This window comes from Phyllobates terribilis, unplaced genomic scaffold, assembly GCF_046119375.1.
Source record: "Phyllobates terribilis strain yellow unplaced genomic scaffold, ASM4611937v1 Scaffold_3__8_contigs__length_932513732, whole genome shotgun sequence".
Classification (NCBI taxonomy): Eukaryota; Metazoa; Chordata; class Amphibia; order Anura; family Dendrobatidae; genus Phyllobates; species Phyllobates terribilis.
In genome coordinates, this window is record NW_027362763.1 from 413,079,212 (window position 1) to 413,099,042 (window position 19,831).

A 19,831-nucleotide genomic window follows, 5' to 3' on the forward strand; every position below is an offset into this window, starting at 1 on the left:
TCATGGTTTTGATGCCTTCAGTGTGAATGTACAATTTTCATAGTGATGAAAATACAGAAAAATCTTTAAATGAGAAGGTGTGTCCAAACTTTTGGTCTGTACTGTATCTCAAATAAAGTCCATGAGAATGTAGAAAAGGCATAATGCTGTAAAATAAAATAATATAATAAAAACGGCCAGCTCCAAATTCAGGATAACTCAGATTATAACAGAATGAATTCAAAATAAATTAAGAATGACTCAGAATAATTCAGAATAACTCATGGGGGATCTCATATAGGGATTAAATATAATCCCTATATAGGTACAAATATAGATAAGTATTCGTCAAGTATAGATAAAGATTTAATAAGCCCCATAATAAAATAAGGGGTACAGTTACTATACAACCAGATCCCATCACAAGGACTCCCACAGATATTAAGTTCATTATGCTAAATGAAATGAGGCAATGAAAGGAATAGTAGAGCACATATGTGCTATGTGCTCCAACACCACAAATTCACACGCGTGTCCTCAATCACACATGCAGATGCGGCCGCATCAATCACAACATGCTTATACCAACAAACATTGTATCACTGTGCATGTGGTTTTGATTTACAAAAGAGTTCTTTATTAGATTAAAATGATTTTAGTACACATCTCGTTTAACAACACAAAATGTCACATAATTAAGTACTCAGTATTCTGTGATTGGGAGAATGGCGCATTCAACTACATGGGATCCGAGTTTCCTGAGTAAATGAGTCAGTTTTATTGTTGGCCACTATAGCTCAATTGAAAAAAGCAAAAAATTGTGTGAGCAGCATGATAGTTAAAGTGCATGCTGGTTAGAACCGATCATGTCAATAGCATGACAGTTAAAGTGCAAATTGACAAAACCAATTGTGTCAGCAGCATAGTAAAGATGAAAAAAAAGAAAAGAAAATAGGCTCTGCAAGGAGGAACAAATGGGACAAGAATCCCACGTATTCTGGGTCCTGAATTTTCAATTGGCAGCCATGAAAAGTACATCCAGAGGGGTAGACCTATGTGGACAGAAAAAAGGGAGGAAAAGGATAAGTAACGGTAAAGAGGAGATCCTCATTCAACCCATTAGGGGAACGACTGTTCAATTTAAAGATCCATTTGGATTCTTGGCTTAAAAGTTCCGGGATCACGTCCCTATTCCGGATGTCCGTATGAACCCTTTCCAGACCAATTATACGAAGCCCTATGCAGTCACCATTATGTGTATCCAAAAAGTGCATAGCTACTGAGGTAAGGGTCTTACCTTTTTCCCTGTCTCTTTTGGCCGTGTTGATGCTGAACAGGTGCTGATGATCGCACCGGCGCTTGGAATGAGCCCGTGCGATCGCCACATCATATATGTATGGCGGTTTGGCGGCACGCACCTCCCACGTTGACGTACATATACTGTACATCGGATGTCGTGACGGGTTTAAATAGTAACAATTTTTGAAGTGTTATTTCATAAATCAATAGTGCACATGGAAATAAACTTTGTAATATATCTTAACAGAGAAATCTGCTTCGTTCTTCTCCTGGACTGATCTTTAATTTTCAAAATTCTCAATGTTCAGGTAAAATATATTTTCAGTAACTACAGATATTTTTACATTACTGAGGCAGGAAATGGCAGTTAGAGCTCATAATGTTCTATCTAAAGGGAAGGAGGGAGGAGCTCTGTTTCTAGCTCCTCCCCTCTACATAGAATTTTATCCATAGCAGCTGTCATCTCCTATCTTAGTAATGTAACAATCTGTCTTCACTGAATACAGATTTTGCCCATGAACTGAAAATTTTTTAAATCAACGATCAGTCCAGGAGAAGAAAGAAGCAGATTTCTCTAGTAAGATTTATTACAAAGTTTCTTATTTTCATGTGTACTATTGATTTGTGAAAATAAATAAATATATACAGTACAGACCAAAAGTTTGGACACACCTACTCATTTAAAGATTTTTCTGTATTTTCATGACTATGAAAATTGTACATTCACACTGAAGGCATCAAAACTATGAACTAACACATGTGGAATTATATACTTAACAAAAAAGTGTGAAACCACTGAAAATATGTCTTATATTCTAGGTTCTTCAAAGTAGCCACCTTTTGCTTTGATGACTGCTTTGTACACTCTTGGCATTCTCTTGATGAGCTTCAAGAGGTAGTCACCGGAAATGGTCTTCCAAGAATCTTGAAGGAGTTCCCAGAGATGCTTAGCACTTGTTGCCCCTTTTGCCTTCACTCTGCGGTCCAGCTCACCCCAAACCATCTCGATATGGTTCAGGTCTGGTGACTGTGGAGGCCAGGTCATCTGGCGTAGCACCCCATCACTCTCTCTCTTGGTCAAATAGCCCTTACACAGCCTGGAGGTGTGTTTGAGGTCATTGTCCTGTTGAAAAATAAATGATGGTCCAACTAAACACAAACCGGATGGAATAGCATGCCGCTGCAAGATGCTGTGGTAGCCATGCTGGTTCAGTATGCCTTCAATTTTGAATAAATCCCCAACAGTGTCACCAGCAAAGCACCCCCACACCATCACACCTCCTCCTCCATGCTTCATGGTGGGAACCAGGCAAGTAGAGTCCATCCGTTCACCTTTTCTGCGTCTCACAAAGACACGGTGGTTGGAACCAAAGATCTCAAATTTGGACTCATCAGACCAAAGCACAGATTTCCACTGGTCTAATGTCCATTCCTTGTGTTCTTTAGCCCAAACAAGTCTCTTCTGCTTGTTGCCTGTCCTTAGCAGTGGTTTCCAAGCTGCTATTTTACCATGAAGGCCGGCTGCACAAAGTCTCCTCTTAACAGTTGTTGTAGAGATGTGTCTGCTGCTAGAACTCTGTGTGGCATTGACCTGGTCTCTAATCTGAGCTGCTGTTAACCTGCGATTTCTGAGGCTGGTGACTCGGATAAACTTATCCTCAGAAGCAGAGGTGACTCTTGGTCTTCCTGTCCTAGGGCGGTCCTCATGTGAGCCAGTTTCTTTGTAGCGCTTGATGGCTTTTGCAACTGCACTTGGGGACACTTTCTAAGTTTCCCAATTTTTCGGACTGACTGACCTTCATTTCTTAAAGTAATGATGGCCACTCGTTTTTCTTTACTTAGCTGCTTTTTACTTGCCATAATACAAATTCTAACAGTCTATTCAGTAGGACTATTAGCTGTGTATCCACCAGACTTCTGAACAACACAACTGATGGTCCCAATCCCATTTATAAGGCAAGAAATCCCACTTATTAAACCTGACAGGGCACACCTGTGAAGTGAAAACCATTTCCGGTGACTACCTCTTGAAGCTCATCAAGAGAATGCCAAGAGTGTGCAAAGCAGTGATCAAAGCAAAAGGTGGCTACTTTGAAGAACCTAGAATATAAGACATATTTTCAGTTGTTTCACACTTTTTTGTTAAGTATATAATTCCACATGTGTTAATTCATAGTTTTGATGCATTCAGTGTGAATGTACAATTTTCATAGTCATGAAAATACAGAAAAATCTTTAAATGAGAAGGTGTGTCCAAACTTTTGGTCTGTACTGTATATACATATATAAATAACAATGGGTAATTTTTAAATATGCCAACTGATGATATTTAGCATGTAAAACCAATGTAATCAATGGGGTCATATATATGTTTCTATATGTTTTTCTGTAAAAGGATATTAGAACTGAATAACCTTTTTCTGAGCCAAGTTCTTATCGTTGTTTTTGACAGTGTTAGTCAAGGAATACCTGGAGTATTTTGTAATACTATAATGGTAGTTATTAGCTCATTATTCAGGATTACTAATCTTCAATTGTTGCCTCTCACTGCACTTTATCATTTTCAGATGCAACTCCACAATCCATTACTCCTGCCAAAAAATATTCGCACATTGAGGCTAAGAAAAATAAAGATGCAAAAGGAGGAGGCATCACTATAGCTACAGCCCGGTACAGCTCAGAGGATGCGGCATCTTTGGTGGCCTTTGTTGTTGCCATTATTGAGTACACAAGACTTTGTGTACCCGTAAAGGAATGTCAGAAAAAGTTATCCAATATAGAAAAAGAGAAAGAAGATCTGATATTAAAGGAGGCACAGTCTGGATTGGTGAGTATATGATAACATGCTAGGTTAGTGAAGAAAACACAGCTCTTCACGTCAGAGCACTTACACTGAGTGATAGCCATACATGGAAAGAAAGATTATTTTTGTATCCTGTAGCATTACCACACTGTAAAAACCGGGACTAGCCCAAATCTTGAAAAACAGCCCCATTCCTTTATTTTTCTTCTACCATTCTTCATGCACATGTTTGCAATGGAAGTGACTGAAGCAGTTGAAAGCAATAATTACTGGGGATGGATAGATACTTTTGGTCATATAGTACAGAACGAGATATAAATAGGTAAGATTTTATTGTTCATTAATAGACTATTCCCAAAAAGTCAAGTTATCCCCATCCGTAGGCTAGGGAATAACCTGCTGACTTGCTGATGGCTCAGGAACAGAACACTGTGACCCCAGCAATCCCAAGAACGGGGCTCTGCAGCACAGAGAACAGAGCTTTACTGCCCCATTCTGAGTGGAGATATGCATGCATGGCCTTGCTTCATTCATTGTCTATGGGACTGCTGAGCACAGCGCTCAGCTATTCCCGTCAGTCCTATAGACAGTGAATTGAGCACAGCCAACATGCACACCTCCACTCTGTTCAGTTGGAGCTGCAGATCCATGCTTTTGGGGTTTCAAAGCCTTGTTCTGAGGATCGTTAAGAGTCCCACTGGGCTGTCCCCCAGCAATCAACAAGTTATCCCCTATACAATGGATAATGGATAACTTGATATTTTGGTAATAACCCTTTAAATGGTTATTATATATTGGATATTATGAATAAAGTAAATACATGTAGTAAAATGAAGATTTTTGGTACCATAAAATCTATCTTTCATAGCCTTCATTAGGGGGACACAGGAACCAAGGGTTGCTGGAGGCTGACACCAAGAACACATCTTAGGCCACGGCCCCACGGTCTGTATTTTTTCTTAGAATTGGGAGCCAAAACCAGGTGAGGAACAATCAGAGAAAAGGTATAATAGAAACAAGTCACCAATTCTGCATTTATCACCCACTCCTGGTTTTGGCTCCCACTCCTGAGAAAAAATACTGACCGAATACTGATAGTGGGGTCGTGGCCTTTGAAAAAAAGCTGACTCCTCCCCAACAGCCTATACTTGGCCAGCCGACACCCAGCTATTCAGTACAAAAGCCGTAGGAGGAAAAAAAACAAGACCTCCCCAAACAAGGAAGGTTACTGTGTGAGTACCAAAAATGTTCATTTCTCGGACACTTCATTGAGGGACACAGGAACCATTTGAAGTCCAAAAGTAGTCCCTGAGGTGGGAAAACTAATATCAGTATTGCAGAAGGAAGAATAGCAAACCCTTAGGTTTGTGGGGTCCTGTGGGGTCCTGTGATGTGTCCTAGAAACTACACACAAATTTATTGTTTACTGAAATATTCAGTTAGTAAAACATCATCTAAAACATTCTTTTAACAATTTTATTGGGCCTAAAACCCATTTCAAATATTAATTTTAAGATAATTAAATGTATGTTTTATTTAGATACAAGAGAGTAGAGAGCAATACTTTAATCAAACCATTCTTTATTCAATTTATTGAGAATTAAACCCAAATGAAATGCACATACTAATGTTATATCAAGATAATTAAATACATGCTTTATTTAGACAACTGGAAGCTTTGAAGAAGAGCCAACTGTGTTATATCACCAGACGCTGAGCACTCTCACAGCAGATGATCTTCCGCTTCTCCAAAAAGAGGTAGCAGTTCATATTTAGTTCAGGTCCATAAATTGTTACAAACACATCTTCACATACAGCTTTGATATAAGTTTATTATTTTCTATCATTTTTTTACACTCCTTTCATACAAGTTACAAAGTTATTTACACCACAAGGAAAAAATATATATTCTAAAGTTAAGTTAAATGATCTAAAAAAAAACTGAAGAAAGCATTTCATATATTTCTTTATGGTTTTATGTAATTACATACTTTTTTCACCTATTTTTAACAATACCCTCTCCTCTTAAGCTCGAAAGCAATATTTACTGTCGTATTTCTTTATATAGTATAAGCAATCAAATGATCATAGGTTCAAGTTCCATAGGTGGACTAAAATATAAAAAGAGTCAGAATTTAAAGGTAAATATAAAAAATATATAAAAGTTTAAAATCACTGCTTTTTGGCCCCTTCAAAAATAAAGAGATTAAAAAAAAAACAAATATTTAATATGGTCATATCCAAAAAAGTCAAGTCTCTCAAAATCCAAAATTTTTAACCTGTGGTTTAAATAATTTTATAACTCCAAAAATGTCACATTTTCCCCAAAAAATGCAATAAAAGAGATCAAAATGTCAAATGTACCGCAAAATAGTATCTATAAAACTGTCAGCCCAGGACACACAATAAAAGTCCTCACACAGTTACATCTGCGGAAAAATCAAAAAGTTATGGGTCTCAGAAAATGCAACACAAATATTATTTTTTTTATTATTTTTTCCAAATTTCCGATTTTTTTTTCTCCACTACAATAAAAAAAAAAGACAACTTTGGTATCTACACATTTCTACTGACATGAGAAACATATTGCCAGGCTAATTTTACCACACAATAAACACATAAAAACAAAACCCCAAAAACAATGGAGAAATTGCATTTTTTTCACATTTTGACACTTATTTTTTTCTTGTTTTCCAGTATACTTGTAAGGTATAATGAATGGTGTCATTCAAAACTACAACTCATCCTACAAAAAACAAGCACTCAGATGGCTATACTGATAGAAAAGTAAAAAAAGATCAAGTGGGATAAAAACGATAGCGCAAAAAACCTAATCCTTAAAAGGGTTATCTGGTCTCAGAAGAAATGTCTGCAGTCACTATGTGACATACATATACATCACATGCATATTTAGTTAAGGGGGGAAATTTTGCTCGGAGAGCTACTTTAAAAATGCTTTGTAGGTTTTTTTTTTTGCAGCTTATAGATAGGTTTCTAGAAACAACATCGTTACGTAGAATATTTGTTTCAATAATAGGTAACACAACACCATGAAGAGTATGATGCTGCTGTCAATCATAAACACCAAGTGGAGGAAGAATTGGAGTCACACAAGGAGAAGCTACAGGCAGCTGCAAACATGCTGGACAGGTTTGTCAATGGTTCATCATTCAAGTAATATACTATATAACTCAGTAGACTTCACACCACCACACAGTCCGATGCACTGGGTGGACATTTGGTTACTCTATTTATCTGATTTTATTGATTAATGTTTTCAAGATTGAAAATGCAAGAACAAGAATGGAAAGAAAAACTGAACCAAAGTAATGTTAGCGATCTACTCACAAACTGTCTTCTGGCAGCAGCTTTTGTCACGTATTGCCCTGCCCTATGTATGGATAGAAGGTGAGACTATTTGAAAATTATTTAAAGAGTAACCGTCGTTTTAAGAAATCAATAGCACACGTGAAAATAAGCAAATTAATGATATATCTTATTAGAGATATCTGATTTTTTCTCCCCATGGACTGATTATTGATTTCCAAAATTTTCAATTCACGGGTAAAATCTGTCTTCAGTGAATACAGACTTTCCCATTACTGAGATAGGAGATGACAGTTGGTGCTCATGAAATTCTATGGAGAACTGTAACTGTCATTTTGGCATAACTTGTAGCAGAATGCGTCTGCCTCTAGCTCCTCCCTCCTCCTTTCCCGTCAATACAATTTTAAAAGCAACAACTGTCATCTCCTATATCAGTAATGAGAAAAGCAGTATTCACTGAATACAGATTTTATCTATGAATTGGAAGGGAAATATTAGTCCAGGAGGAGAAAGAAGCAGATTTCTCTGAAAAGATATATTACAAAGTTTCCAATTTTCATGTGTACTATTGATTTATTAAATAAAAATTTAAATAATAGTTACTCGTTAACAACCTATATTTCCTGTTACGGTATAATAGTAATGATAGACAGATTAAAAAATGTCAAATTTAACATTATTTCTAACATGCTGTATTTTATGATAGGAGGAAAGTGACTGATTGGCTTTTCAAAGTATGTGAGAGCTGTGGACTTCCTCTTCCACAGAGAACACTGCTGAAAAATCTTCCTCTCATTCAGCTCATGCAGTCTCCGGTAATGTTCCTATTGTTGATGCTGTGCAATATATTACATACAGTATACCAAAATTTTCAGGAAAAATGTTGCCAGCAATACTTTTTTTATGTCAAGAAAAGGAATAACAATTTTATTTTTTACCTAGATTGAAATCAAGACTTTGGAAGAATGGGGGCTTCCAACAAACCCCCTTGCTTTGAATAATTCATGTATATTTACCAGTACAATGGCCAGTAATTCCTGGGTCTTAGTGTGTGATCCTACAGGACAGGCTATAGACTGGATCAAAGGTCACTTACCAGAAGATACAGTGGAAGTAATGTACAATGTAAGTAAAAAATATATTTACTTTTACGCCTGTAGTACGGACTATGTATTTTGTCGAAAGCTTACTGTACTTTTTGTAAAGTTTATTTCCAATGTCTCACAAAATGGGGCATAATCACTACTAGTGTACTTTCCATGACACAAGAATATGGAATTTTAGTGCTCAATACACAGTAAGTGTTATGCGCTTTGCATAGTAATGTGTTGTCACAATAGCAATCCTGCTCAGCATAATAGGAACCGCAGGTTCAGACATTTGGTGCGTGTGCTTGGCTGAGGAGCCAATGGGGTGAAGCTACCATCTGTGGGATTATGACTGAACACCTCTAAGTCACAATCCCCCCTAAACATGACGATACCGCAGTACCAAGGATACCATACCCCAAGCCCCCGGCGAGTAATGCCGCATGACCCGTGGACTGGAGAGCGGCCATATCTCTACCGGAGCACAGGACAAGTTTCGCTGGGAACCCAGTGCTAAAACATTTGTTTGTTACAGACATCACAAAACCACTTAAGTATATTCCCCGTAACACAGGAATCTGTCACTGGATATGGCCGCTTTTCATGATGAGAATAATGGTAAGCTGCTTTGGGCGATTAGAGTGACTTTAGAATGTTTTTAGTATAAGAGGCACATAGGGTGACAAGGGACTCGGTAAGGATAAAGTTTACAAAAATAAAAGTTCACAACACTTTCAAAGTCCAAAGATGACATAGGATCCATTAAAATAATTGCATATCTAATCAATGCTATCTCTGACGCGTTTATAGATTTACTTTTCACAAAAGTCTGAAACTAGCCACGGCAACAAAAATATGTGGCCATAGAGTCTTGCAGAACATCCCATAGTGAACGACACAAAACCATACATAAAGTGCAGTCTCTTAAATGCCAAGACACTATATATCCAGCTCTGTCTCAGCAACATGTAAAACCTAAACGTGGCGAAACGGCGTCGTTGGGGTGTCAGCTACCTGGCGTGTTGACCTCCCTATCCTCATCACATTAGCTATGTAAGTAGTTTACAATTGTTTACTGTGAACACTACTAGGCTGGTAAGCATAGGACAATACTGTCCTAATTATGGTGAGTCCGAGGTGATTTTACTAAGTAACTTTTGGTTACATTTATGCTAGCACAGGCACTTTTATTCATTGGCTAATTCATGTCGCATTGGCACCGAAAATTAATCACAGGTGAATTTCTTTTGTGATTTACCACAGGCGAGTCAAAATGTGTTTCCATACTAAATTAGTGTAAAGAGTGCCAATAACGGTGTCACAGCACACTTAAGGCTTTTCTATTTTTCCCTCCCATTGTTTCTTGTTTCAAATTATTGTTCAGGTTCACCACTGGGTGAATAGGACCTGCCTGACAAAGTGAAGTAGACCAAAAGATCATCAAAAGCTAGACATCATTGTTGCGGATCCGAGTGGTGGAACCTCTGTGCTGCGGTGCAAGGAGGGGCCAGAGGGGCGTAACTAAGTATCGACTCGGTCCAACCAAGGTCGCACGGCAGCTCAGTCAACTCCGTGAACCAGGGAGGAACCGAGCAGAGGGACCAGGTGCCACTCTGGGACCGACCTTGTATGAGAGCTGGTGACTCCCACGGGTCAGAAGGCAGGAACTGACCGGTACAGCGGATAAGTTTCGGCTGTCAGGCTGACGGGTGGTCCGGGTAGACAAGCAGGCTGATTAGGCAGATAGTCAGGCTAGTGTTCCGGGTAGGCAAGCTGGCGGCACAACCGGTAGCTGGCTGGTGCTTCCAGGTAAGCGGGCAGGCAGGCACGGTAGGTAACAGGCAGGTGCTTCCGGATACGCAGGGGGGCAGAGCCTATAGACAGACTGGCAGACTGGACTGTAGACAGACTGTCGAGCAGAAGATGAGACTGGCGAACAGGACTGACTTGCAGAGGACCTGGGGGCTGAAGCGAAGTAAGAATCACAAAGCAACAACCTTGCACGGGCACCTCCATATTGGAGGAGGTGCCTCTTATAGGGAAAGCCCTCCGGTGATTGGCCGGGGACTTTTTAGGACGGCGCGCGCGGCCCCTTTAAGAGGGAGGAAGCGTTCGCGCCCTAAGCACAGAGCCAGGGAAGCTGCATGCACCAGCAGCAGCTGCAGGGAGGCCAGAAGACGCTGGAGCAGGACCGCGGCGGTAAGGGGGATGGCGCCCCCTCCCCTTCAGGCCAGCAAGAAATTCTTTAAGAAGAAGAGGGGCATGGATGTTCTCCCTGGGTTCCCAAGACCTCTCCTCCAGGCCAAACCCCTTCCAATCCACCAGAAAAAAGTTTTTTCCTCTTACCCTTTTGGTGGCCAAAATGTTCTCTACCTCATAGACGTCCTCAGCGGAAACTGGAGCTGGAGTGGTACCTGGATCGTCAGAAAAAGAATTAAGAACAACTGGTTTGAGGAGAGATACGTGGAAGGAGTTGGGAATCCGTAAGGTGGCTGGGAGTTTTAGCTTGTAAGCCACGGGATTGATTTGCTTGATAACCTCAAAACGGACCGATGAACCGCGGACCCAACTTATACGATGGAATTTTGAGCCGAATATGTTTGGAGGAGAGCCAGACCCCGTTTCCCGGATGAAAAAGAGGCGGATCCAAACATCTCTTATCGCATGTCTCTTCATCCGTTCAGAGGACTGAAGAAGTGTGGATCTAGTGTTTTCCCAAATAGTAGAAAATTCGCTGATCAGAGACTCCGCGGCAGGATTGTCCACTGAAGCGGAGACGGGGGTGTTGACCGTAGACCACAAAGAACGGGGATTTAGAAGAAGACTCACTCTCGTGGTTGTTATAGGAGAACTGGGCCCAAGGTAGGAGCTCAACCCAATCATTATGGTGAGCATTGACGAAATGCCGGAGAAAGCTGGTAAGGACCTGGTTGATACGTTCCACTTGACCATTGGACTGAGGATGATAAGCAGAGGAGAAATCCAGGGTGACATCCAAGAGCTTACACGTAGCTCTCCAGAAGCGCGAAGTGAACTGGACCCCGCGATCAGACACAATGTGGAGGAGTAGGCCGTGGAGACGAAAGATGTGAAGGATAAAGTCCTTAGCCAGCACAGATGCGGATTGGAGACCAGTCAGAGGGATGAAGTGGGTCATTTTAGAAAAGCGGTCAGCGACCACCCAAATGACGGTACAACCGGCAGAAACAGGGAGATCCGTGATAAAGTCCATAGCAATGTGTTGCCACAGGGCGGAAGGTACGGGTAGAGGCAGGAGGCGGCCGGCGGGCAGATGCCTAGGAACTTTGTTACGGGCGCAGGAGGAACAAGCCGAGATGAAATCCGCAACATCCTTGCGTAGCGATGGCCACCAGTAATGCCTGGCGATGAGCAGGAAGGTCTTCCTCTGGCCAGCATGGCCGGCTAGTTTGGATGAATGACCCCAGAGAAGAACCTTCTTACGATCCGGAACCGCTACAAAAGTCTTACCGGGTGGAAGACGAGACAGGTCAAACGGGGCCACGGTCATTACTCTGGAGGGGTCGATGATATGCAGATGCTCCTCCTCTTGGTCGGAGGACAGGAATGAGCGGGATAGAGCGTCGGCTTTAACATTCTTGTCAGCAGGGTGGTAATGTAGAGAAAAGCAGAATCGGGCAAAGAATAGAGACCACCGGGCCTGACGTGGATTGAGTCTCTGGGTGTTTTGTAGATAGGCCAGGTTTTTGTGATCTGTGTAGATGATCACCGGGTGCAGAGCCCCTTACAGCAGGTAGTGCCACTCTTCCAGCGCCAATTTGATGGCAAGCCGCTCACAATCTCCTATGAAGTAGTTGCGCTCAGACGAGGAGAAGAGCTTGGAGAAAAAGCCGCAGGTTACCATTCTCCCGGATGGGGATTTCTGGGTGAGCACCGCTTTGGCTCCGGAGGAGGAAGCATCAACCTCCAGGAAGAACTGCTTGTTGCAATCCGGGCGGTGCAGCACAGGGGCGGAGGAGAAAGCTTGTTTTAGGGAGACGAAGGCCTCCTCCTCTTCGGAAGTCCATTCCTTGGGATTTGCTCCCTTACGGGTGAGCGCGGAGATGGGAGCGGTCCGGGAGGAGAAATGAGGAATGAAGAGGCGGTAATAATTTGCGAAGCCCAGGAATCGCTGAATCGCCGTCAACCCCTCCGGTCGGGGCCAATTTTAGACGGCAGAAACCTTCTCGGGATCCATCAGAAGACCAGTCTCGGAGATAATATATCCCAGGAACGGAAGGGAAGTCTGCTCAAAGAGACATTTTTCAAATTTAGCATAGAGATGATTCTGCCGGAGCCTAAGCAGAACCTGACGAACATTCCTCCGGTGTGAGGGCAGATCCGGAGAGAAGACCAGGATATCGTCCAGGTACACCACTACGCAAAAATACAAGAGGTCAATGAAAATGTCGTTAACTAGCTCCTGGAAGACGGCTGAGGCTTTACAGAGACTAAAGGGCATCACGCGGTATTCATAGTGACCGTCCAGGATGTTGAATGCCGTCTTCCACTCGTCTCTCTGGCGGATCCGGACCAAATTGTACGCCCCACGTAGATTGAGCTTGGTGAAGACCCTCGTGCCTTTAAGGCGGTCGAACAGCTCCGAGATGAGAGGCAGGGGGTACTTATTTTTTATGGTAATTTGGTTAAGCCCCCTGTAATCGATACACGGCTGTAGCGAGCAGTCTTTCTTTTTAACAAAGAAGAATCCTGCTCCAGCCGGGGAAGTAGATTTCTGAATCCCCTAGCAAGATTCTCCTTAATGTACTCAGACATGGCCCGGGTTTCAGCCAGCGACAAGGGGTATATACGCCCACGGGGAGGTGAAGCGCCAGGTACCAGGTGGATGGGGCAATCATACGGCCTATGATGTGGTAGTGTCTCGGCTTCCTTCTTGTTGAAGATGTCCGCATAGGACCAGTAGGGTGCCGGCAGACCGGGTAGATTAGCCGGAGTAGACGGAGGTCGAGCCAGGCGAACCAGAACCAGGCAGGTCTCATGGCAATCCTGCCCCCAATGGAGCACCTCACTGGATCACCAATTCAGAACGGGTTCATGTTTCTGTAGCCAGGGTAGACCTAGCAAAAGGGAGTGAGAGAGTCCGGATAGCACATGGAAGGAGATCCTCTCCGAGTGCAGCATTCCCACCTGAAGGGTTACAAGCTCTGTGACGAGCAAGATGGTCGTCTTCCATCCACGGAAGCGACTGCCAATGGTTCAGCCAGACGTTTGGTGGGAATCTGATACTTCTCCATAAGGGACTGAGAAATGAGATTTCCAGCGGCTCCAGAATCCAGGTGGGCAGTTTCAAAGAAGCGGGTCTCTCCACAGGAAATAGAAACGGATAGAGTCAAGGACGGAGAGGATTTACTCTTGCCTAGGATGACCTCTCCGAGCGGTCCTAGACACTGGAGTTTCCCGGCTTCACCGGACATGAACGTATCAGATGCTCCTTACTACCACAGTAGAAACAGCTCCCCTCGGCTTGGCGTGTTTCTTGGCGAGACTTGACTATCTTGGTCTGGTTGATCTGCATGGGTTCGGGCGAGCGTGCCCAAGGAGTTGCTGGTTGGGAGGCTGTTTGCTGGAAAACAGGAGCAAGACGAGGAAATCTTCTCTCCCGGGTAGTCTCCTTAGCTTGTTCCATGAAACGGATGTCAATCCGGGTAGCTAGTGACACCAGGTCATCCAGGGTGGTAGGAATGTCCCGGCCGGCTATGTCATCCTTGATCCATCCGGAAAGACCCTCCCAGAAGATGGACACCAGGGCCTTGTTGTTCCAGGCAAGCTCAGATGCGAGGGTACGGAACTGTATGGCATACTGGCCCACGGTGAGACTCCCTTGGCGGAGACGGAGCAATGAGCAGGCAGTAGAAGTCCTTCATCCGGGCTCATTGAAGACCTTCCGGAAGGCAGTGGGGAAAGCTGGAAGATCGGACACCAGGGGATCCCCTCTCTCCCATAAAGGGTTTAGCCATGCCATTGCTTCCCCGGTGAGGTGAGACATGATGAACGCCACCTTGGCCCGGTCGGAGGGAAACTGATGTGCCAGGAGTTCAAAGTGCAGCGTGCACTGGTTCAGAAAACCACGACATAAGATGGGGTCACCCCCAAAACGAGGAGGCGCAGAGATGGATGCCATGGCACCAGTAGGCTGAGGTGCCGCTCAGCTCGTGGCGGACACGGGTGGGACGGACAGCGTATCCAGGCGGGAGTTGACAGACCGCAGGTAGGTCAGGATGGTTTCCTGTTGGGATCTCTGATGAGAAACCTCCTGGTACAGGTCAGCAAGTGAAGGAGCCTGGGGGCCACCGGGTTCCATGGCCCGTGCAAACTGCCATCCAGGTGGTGGAACCTCTGTGCTGCGGAGAAAGGAGGGGCCAGAGGGGCCTGACTAAGTATCAACTCTGTCCAACCAAGGTCACACGGCGGCTCAGTCGACTCTGTGAACCAGGGAGGAGCCAAGCAGAGGGGCCAGGTGCCACTCTGGGACAGACCTTGTATGAGAGCAGGTGACTCCCACGGGTCAGAAGGCAGGAACTGACCGGCACAGCGGATGAGTTTCGGCTGGCGGCTTACAGGTGGCTCGGGTAGACAAGCAGGCTGATTAGGCAGATAGTCAGGCGAGTGTTCTGGTGCTTCCAGGTAAGCGGGCAGGCAGGCACGGCAGGTAACAGGCAGGTGCTTCCAGGTAAGCAGGCGGGCAGAGCCCATAGACAGACTGGCGGACTGGACTGTAGACAGACTGTCGGGCAGAAGAGAAGTCAGGCTAGCGGACTGAGCAGAAGATGAGACTGGCGAACAGGACTGACTTGCAGAGGGCCTGGGAGCTGAAGCGAAGTAAGAATCACAAAGCAACAACCTTCACGGGCACCTCCATATTGGAGGAGGTGCCTCTTATAGGGAAAGCCCTCCGGTGATTGGCCGGGGACTTTTTAGGACGGCGCGTGCGGCCCCTTTAAGAAGGAGGCAGGACCGCGGCGGTAAGGGGGATGGCGTCTCTGCCTGGCAGGAGGCAGAGACGCCGATGCTACAATCATGCTGCGATCCAAAGAAATTCTGGAACAAATGAGAAACAAAGTAATTAAGATCTATCAGTATGGAAAAGGTTATACAGCCATTTCTAAAGCTTTGGGACACCAGCGAATCACAGTTATCCACAAATGGCAAAAACATGGAACAGCGGTCCACCAGAGTTGCCGGCCAACCAAAATTACCCCAAGAGCGCAGTGACAACTCATCCAAGAGGACACAAAAGAACCTACAACAACATCCAAAGAACTTCAGGCCTCACTTGCCCCAGTTAAAGTCAGTGTTCATGACTCCACCATAAGAAAAAGACTGAGCAAAAATAGCATGCATGGCAGAGTTCCAAGACGAAAACCAATGCCGAGCAAAAAGAACATAAAGGCTTGTCTTAGTTTTGCCAGGAAACATCTAGATAATCCCCAAGACTTTTAGGACTGACGAGACAAAATTTGAACTTTTTGGAAGGTGTATGTCCCATTAAATCTGGGGTAGAAGTAACACAGCATTTCAGAAAAGGAACATCATACCAACAGTAAAATATGCTGGTGATAGTGTGATGGTCTGGGGCTGTTTTGCTGCTTCAGGACCTGGTACACTTGCTGTTGTAAATGGAACCATGAATTCTGCTGTCTTCCAAAAAATCCTGAAGGAGAATTTCCGGCCATCTGTTTGTGACCTCAAGCTGAAGTGCACTTGGGTTATGCAGCAGGACAAATGATCCAAAACACACCAACAAGTCCACCTGTGAATGGCTTAAGAAATACAAAATTAAGACTTTGCAGTGGCCTAGTCAGAGTCCAGTCCTTAATCCGATTGAGATGCTGTGGCATAACCTTAAAAAGGAGGTTAGTGCTCGGAAACCCTCTAATGTGGATGAATTTCAACAATTTTGCACAGATGAGTGGGCCAAAATTCCTCCAGAGTGTTGTAAAAGACTCATTGCCAGTTATCACAAACGCTTGATTGCAGTTGTTGCTCCTAAGGGTGGCCCAACCAGTTATTAGGTTTAGGGGGCAATCACTTTTTCACACAGGGCCTTGTAGGTTTGGATTTCTTTTCCCCTTAATAATAAAGACCTTCATTTAAAACTGCATTTTGTGCTTACTTGTTTTATTTTTGTCAAATATTTAAATTTGTTTTGTGTTCTAAAACATTTAAGTGTGACAAACAAGCAAAAGAATAAGAAATCAGGTAGGGCCTAACACTTTTTTTCACACTACTGTATGTCTCTTCTAAAACCCAAGATCTAGAAATCTTTCTTGGGCTGTGTTTTGATATTATGATATGGAAGTGGTATGCAACATATGTTTTTTGTGACTAATGTGTTACTGGTCCCCATCTTGTAGTAATGTCCCCATCATGGTCTCTATATTGCAGTAAAGTCCCCATCCTGGTCTCCATCTTGTAGTAATGTCCCCATCCTGGTCCCTATCTTGTAATAATGCACCCTATTCTGGTCCCCATCTTGTAGTAATGTCTCCATCCTGGTCCCTATCTTGTAATAATGCCCCCCATTGTGCCGCTCTTCACAAACACATTAAATAAAATCCTTCTCACCTGACCTTGATCCCTCGGCGAACAGCATCCTCTTCTCTTCCACAGTCTGGGTGACGCATGGCAGTGACGTCATACACCACCCACATCAAGCTTACCAACATCAGCTGTTGGCCTCTGTTTGTGCGATGGCTGGTTGTGGTATTGTGGCATTGTAGAATTGGTCTATGCAACGCGATACATTTCAATTGAATGTGCGTCCAAGGACGCACATTCAACTGAGAAGAATCACTGGCATCGGCGACCCCCTGGACCGGGTCGCGATCATCTCGGGAGCTCAAGTGCCTGCAGTCTTCATGATGTAGGCCACGTGTTTGAGACCTCTGCTTTAAAGTGTAACCACTATTTTAATTTTTATTTAATAAATCAATAGTACACATAAACATAAGCAACTTTGCAATATACAGCGGGTGAAATAAGTATTGAACATGCCACCAATTGTCTTGAAGCTTTCGTCACCAACAAAGGCTTTTGGATGAAGTATTAAATAAATTTCATTAAGCATGTTCAAAACTTTTTCCCTGTCTCATTTATCATTACAGTTGAAAGAAAAAAAAGTTTTGTACCGCGTTAGCTAGTTGAAAAAAGATTGCTCTCAGTGGGAAAAATAACAAAATAATAATCAAAATCTGAGAGGAATTTGCTCCATAGACAGTGAGGGCACCCGGTCCCTGATCTTATGGATATTGGGACTATAAAACTTTCACTCCACTAATCTAATCTAATTAAGGATTCGTTCTCTAAGCTCAGTTTGTTTGTTTATTTAAATGTCCATTTATTATGCCATGCCTTTGGTCTTTTTGTGTATATATTTGTGTTTCTTCAGATACTTTGTTATACAATGCCTGATAAAGAAACCTAAGTAGTCTCAAAAGCTTGCTTTGTAACATCATTTATTTTATTTTTGTTAGCCATTAAACTAGAGATAAGTGAACCATTCGATGTTCGGGTTCGTCGACTTAGCGTTCGGGCACCTGATCCCGGACATAAACCCGAATGGGACCCAGAACAACCATGGTTTTCCGCGTTGTCATCGGTGTGACAGCCCAGGAAACATGGGCTCTGATCGGCGGAGCAGGTCAGAGCGCTGCGGGATCATGCTGTCTGATGTAAGCATGATCCCACAGCTGTGACTCTGTGACCCGTGGTAAAAAGCTTACTGCGGGTCACAGAAATCAGTTGATGATACTACTACCCCCATCAGCTGACGCCTGCTGTCACTGTAAACAGTGAGTGCAGGTGCCACTTATGGGAGGAGTAGTCTCTCATCAGCCGCCACCCATGCTCCAAGTAAAAGAAAAGTTCAAATGAATAAATAAATATTTAAATAAAAATAAAAAACACATTATACTCTCCTACACCTAATCCCTGATGCCCTTGTCCCCTGTAAAAAAATGGAAAAGCACCTTATACTCACCTTAACGCCTAATGCCCGATGCCCATGTCACCTGTAAAAAAGAAAAAATAATAAACCACCATATCCCTCACCTATTTGACATAATCCTGAGTGTCCCACGGTGATCTCACTTATAGAACAGTCACATCGAGAGGTGTCACTGTTCTATCCGGCAGCCTGCTATACACTGAGAGGAGCGGGATCGCTCCTCCAGTGTATTGCGCTGTGCTGCAGTGAGAGAGGTTACCGGAGTTCAGTAAGATGATGAGCTCCAGTGACCTCACTTACTGCACCGCCGCTGCTTGAGAAAATTCTCACAGAGCAGTGGTGCCATAAATGAAGTCACTGGAGCTCATCAGCTGATTAAACTCCTGTGATTTCTCTCACGGTAGCTCAGCGTTATACACTGTCAGTGTATAGCTGGCTGTCCTGTAGAACAGTCATATCAGTGACTGCTGATGTGACTGCCCTACAACTGACCCAGATCTTTGTGGGACAGTATATTTCATCACGTTGGACAGATGAGGTATATGGTTGCTTTTTATTTTTTATTTATTTTTTACAGGTGACAATGGCTTCAAATGGATTGGGCGTTAGGTGAGTATTTTTGTTGCTTTTTATTTTCTGTTTATTACAGGAGACGATGGCTTTAATGGAATGGACGTTAGTTATACTCACCTATGTTATTTTTAAATAAAAAATTTAAAGTGTGTTTTTTTCTTTCAAATAAAAGATTTCTCAAGCTTGAGAAAGGCAGAGAAATCTTCCAAAACGTTGCTGCTAATGGATCAGTAAAGCCACAGTTTTTTCACTTTAATTTTTGGAGTGTTGCCTGTTTTTTCTAATTTTCTATCCATCTATCTATCTATATATATCAATATATATAAATATAGATTAGATAGATATAGATATGGATAGAAAGATATGGATAGATATACAGATAGATAGGGATACATATAGATAGAATAAGGTATATAATCAGAAATACAGATGGATAGAAATATGTGAGTGAGATATATAATTAGCTTTGTGTTTGTAGCTTACTGCACATGTAATTTTATTAATAAATGGTTAAATTTCAGAATAAATTGGCATGGGATCCCCCTAAATTTTATTAACCAGCAGAGAGAAAGCGGACAGTTGGGGCTGTTTAAAGCCTGGGAAGAGGGCAATACTCATGCAGCTTCCTAGGCTATTAATATCAGCTCACAGCTGTATACTTAGCCTTTACTGATTATTACAATGGGGGACCCCCCCAAAAAAATTGATGTGGGGCCCCCCTATAATTAATAACCAGCAAAGGCTAGGCAGACAGCTGCGGTCTGATATTTATAGCAT

The 19,831-nt window shown here is 43.1% G+C and overlaps 1 protein-coding gene across 1 annotated transcript in view; it reads left to right on the forward strand.

Annotated features, from left to right (window-relative positions):
* The window catches only part of LOC141259500 (dynein axonemal heavy chain 5-like), a 482,742-nt gene that overhangs the window by 383,027 nt on the left and 79,884 nt on the right, over window positions 1-19,831 (forward strand). Inside the window, exons 81-86 of the mRNA XM_073675609.1 lie at window positions 3,846-4,105; window positions 5,747-5,839; window positions 7,119-7,231; window positions 7,364-7,489; window positions 8,115-8,223; window positions 8,351-8,533. Coding sequence (XP_073531710.1) covers window positions 3,846-4,105; window positions 5,747-5,839; window positions 7,119-7,231; window positions 7,364-7,489; window positions 8,115-8,223; window positions 8,351-8,533 — 884 coding nt within the window. The remainder of the gene's footprint in view (window positions 1-3,845; window positions 4,106-5,746; window positions 5,840-7,118; window positions 7,232-7,363; window positions 7,490-8,114; window positions 8,224-8,350; window positions 8,534-19,831) is intronic.